Source organism: Erythranthe guttata, chromosome 1 (assembly GCF_056151865.1).
Source record: "Erythranthe guttata isolate IM_541 chromosome 1, IM_541, whole genome shotgun sequence".
Lineage (NCBI taxonomy): Eukaryota > Viridiplantae > Streptophyta > Magnoliopsida > Lamiales > Phrymaceae > Erythranthe > Erythranthe guttata.
The window spans coordinates 12,974,852-12,977,457 of record NC_142533.1 but is presented as its reverse complement, the minus strand read 5'-3'; the positions used below and the strand labels follow the sequence as shown (position 1 = coordinate 12,977,457).

The 2,606-nt window shown below is 40.4% G+C and overlaps 1 protein-coding gene across 1 annotated transcript; it reads left to right on the top strand.

Moving 5' to 3' along the window:
• Nucleotides 1–400: 400 nt before the first annotated feature.
• On the top strand, nt 401–1,390 carry LOC148772868 (uncharacterized). Its single transcript, XM_088821906.1, has 2 exons — nt 401–889; nt 974–1,390. Exons 1-2 carry the CDS (start codon nt 401–403, stop codon nt 1,388–1,390), a joined length of 906 nt encoding a protein of 301 aa, XP_088678032.1.
• The last annotated feature ends 1,216 nt before the right edge of the window (nt 1,391–2,606 follow it).

Sequence of the window (2,606 nt, the reverse complement as noted above, 5' to 3'; positions counted from 1 at the left end):
AGTAAATCTCGAGACTGTCCCAACTAACATGCGGCTGAGTTTGGGCAGGTCTTGAAACAAGTTCAAGTTGAGAATCAATTTGAAGCCCTCGATGATTTGGGTGAGGATAACATGGAGTTGGCAATAATTAATTCCGAAGGGGAAAATGAAGAGGAAACGGGCTGTTCTCACTCACCTATTCATCAAACTCACATGGATGGCGATCCAAGCAAAAGATTTCTCCATAAAAGATTAATTCCGCCATCTGATAGGCTTACCAGGTCACTGGCGAAACTGTCCGATAAACCCAAAGTTTAATATGTCGTGCTTAATTTGGAATGCGAGGGGGGTGAAACAAACGCCAACTGTAAACCATATTAAGAGCCTCGTTTCTCAGCATAGGGTTATTTTACTCGTGATTATGGAACCTAAACTTCCAGCAAGTAAATTGCAAAATTTTGCTTGGAAATTAGGATTTTTGAACTTCTTACATGGTGGTGAAGAGAATAAGTATATTTGGATCTTATGGAAACCGGAGGTTAAGATTCAAAGTTTGCAAGTCACAGCCCAGGCAATTACGGTTGCAGTGGATATCCCAAATCATCCAATGTTCACAGCTTCATTCGTGTACGCGAGTTGCTCCCATAACACAAGGAAGGAGTTCTGGGCTCACCTGTTGGCTTTAAATAGTGTTATTAACAACCCGTGGTTAATAGGCGGGGATTTTAACACTATTTTAGAACCGTCGGAGAAGAAAGGAGGTTTATGCGATACTACTCGGATGCATGATTTTCAAAAAAAATTCATGCAAACGGGTTTGATGGATGCGGGATTCGTCGGAAATCCGTTCACCTGGTGTAATAACCGGACAGGCATCTCTCGTGTATGGCAACGTTTGGATCGAGTTATGGTTAATGCCTAGTTTCAACTTTCTTTTCCTAGTTTAAAAGTCGAACACCTGGATCGTCTTTTCTTGGATCACGATACGTTTCAGGACGTAGTTAAACAAGCTTGGCAGGTTCAGGTCCGTGGTTCTCCAGCCTATATTTTTCACCATAAGCCTTACAAAAGTGGAACTGGGAGACAACTGTTGCGTCTGGAGGAGTGGGAGGCGGAATTACGAAGCTCCAAGGCGAGGATTGCTTGGGATAAAAATGGGGATAGAAATACGGTTCTCTTTCATGCAAGTATTAAAGATCGCCGTAGACGGGCCAACATGCAAATTAATAGGGCTGATGGGTCAGTTACTACTCAACCGCATGAGATTGGGGCGATGGCGGTAGCCCATTTTTCAGCTCTATTTTCGGCTAGTGATTATTTCATGGAGGAGGATCTTTTTGAAGGGGTACCAGTGGCTGTGGATAATGCCTTGAATGCTGAATTTTGTGCTATTCCATATCTATACCCTTAGCCAGCCAAGTATAAAACTTCAAAATCATCAACTGGAGGCAGCAGGTTTTCATGTTGTACAGGTCCCCGTAAAAAATGGAGGTTGGTTCAAGTGAGATGCTCCTCCTACGGGGCATTACAAGTTAAATATTGATGGTTCGGCAAGGGATGATGCTTGTACAGGAGGGGGGTTGTTTCGAGATCATAAAGGGGTATTAAATGCTTCCTTTTCGGTTTATCTTGGGAAGGGATCAAATAATGTTGCGGAGTTTTTATCAATGATGTATGATTTGCGTTTGTGTAAATTGTTGGGAGTACCCAATGTGATGGTGGAGAGTGATTCAATGATAGTGATTAATGCGATTCGGAGTAATAAGATTAATTGGGAGCTCGAATATTGTCTTCGACTATGTTTCCGAGAGATTGATCCTTCGTTTTCATTCATGCATATCGTTAGGCAAAAGAATAATGTGGCGGATCGGCTAGCGAATTGGGCTCATGGGCATAATCTCATCAGGAGTAAAACTTTACAGTAGAAGCATTACCTAATGAGGTTCGAGCAGCATATATTAGTGGTAAATTGGGTTTGTTTAATTTTCGTTCGAAATTATGACGCCGCTGCTGAATATGGAGTTTTATAGTGGAAATTCGGGGCGCTTTGCATTTTCACCCATGTCTGGGGTCATTTTTGCAATTCTGAGATTTTTCAATTCCACCCACGCCAGGGACTATTCTCGTACATCTGGGTTTGGTTGTCTAGGCAGTTTTGTTTATTCACTTTCTACCCCATTTTGGGGCTATTATGTAATAAACTCGATTGGGTTGTTTCTCATTTTTTTTATTATCAATTACCAGGGTAACCTAATGTATTATATTGAAGAGTTGTGAATGCAATCAAATGTTTTGGGTGCATCATTATATTATTAATACAAATTAAATACATGTGTGTGTATGCGTGTTAGTCAGATGCGTGCTAACAAAATACCATCCTTATATTATAAATTCAAAAAACACGACATCTCCCGGTTTAAATATTTATTAAAAAAAGTTAAAATATTAAAAAATTCAAGACAATGAGAAAACATAGTCCACGACGCCAGCCATAATATTTGTGATTTTTAATTTTTTTGATAATTATTTAAACTGGGAGGGGTGGTTTTTTTGTAAACGGTGTTAAGGTCAAAGGTCTGAAAACTAACAGCGGGGGCCATATTCTTACAGTTTTTCGGGGGGGTGGG

Coding starts and splice junctions, on each gene's coding strand:
- LOC148772868 (XM_088821906.1), top strand. CDS start 401: ATGGAACCTAAACTTCCAGCAAGTAAATTGCAAAATTTTGCTTGGAAA. Junction 890..973: donor AACGTTTGGATCGAGTTATG/GTTAATGCCTAG, acceptor GATACGTTTCAG/GACGTAGTTAAACAAGCTTG.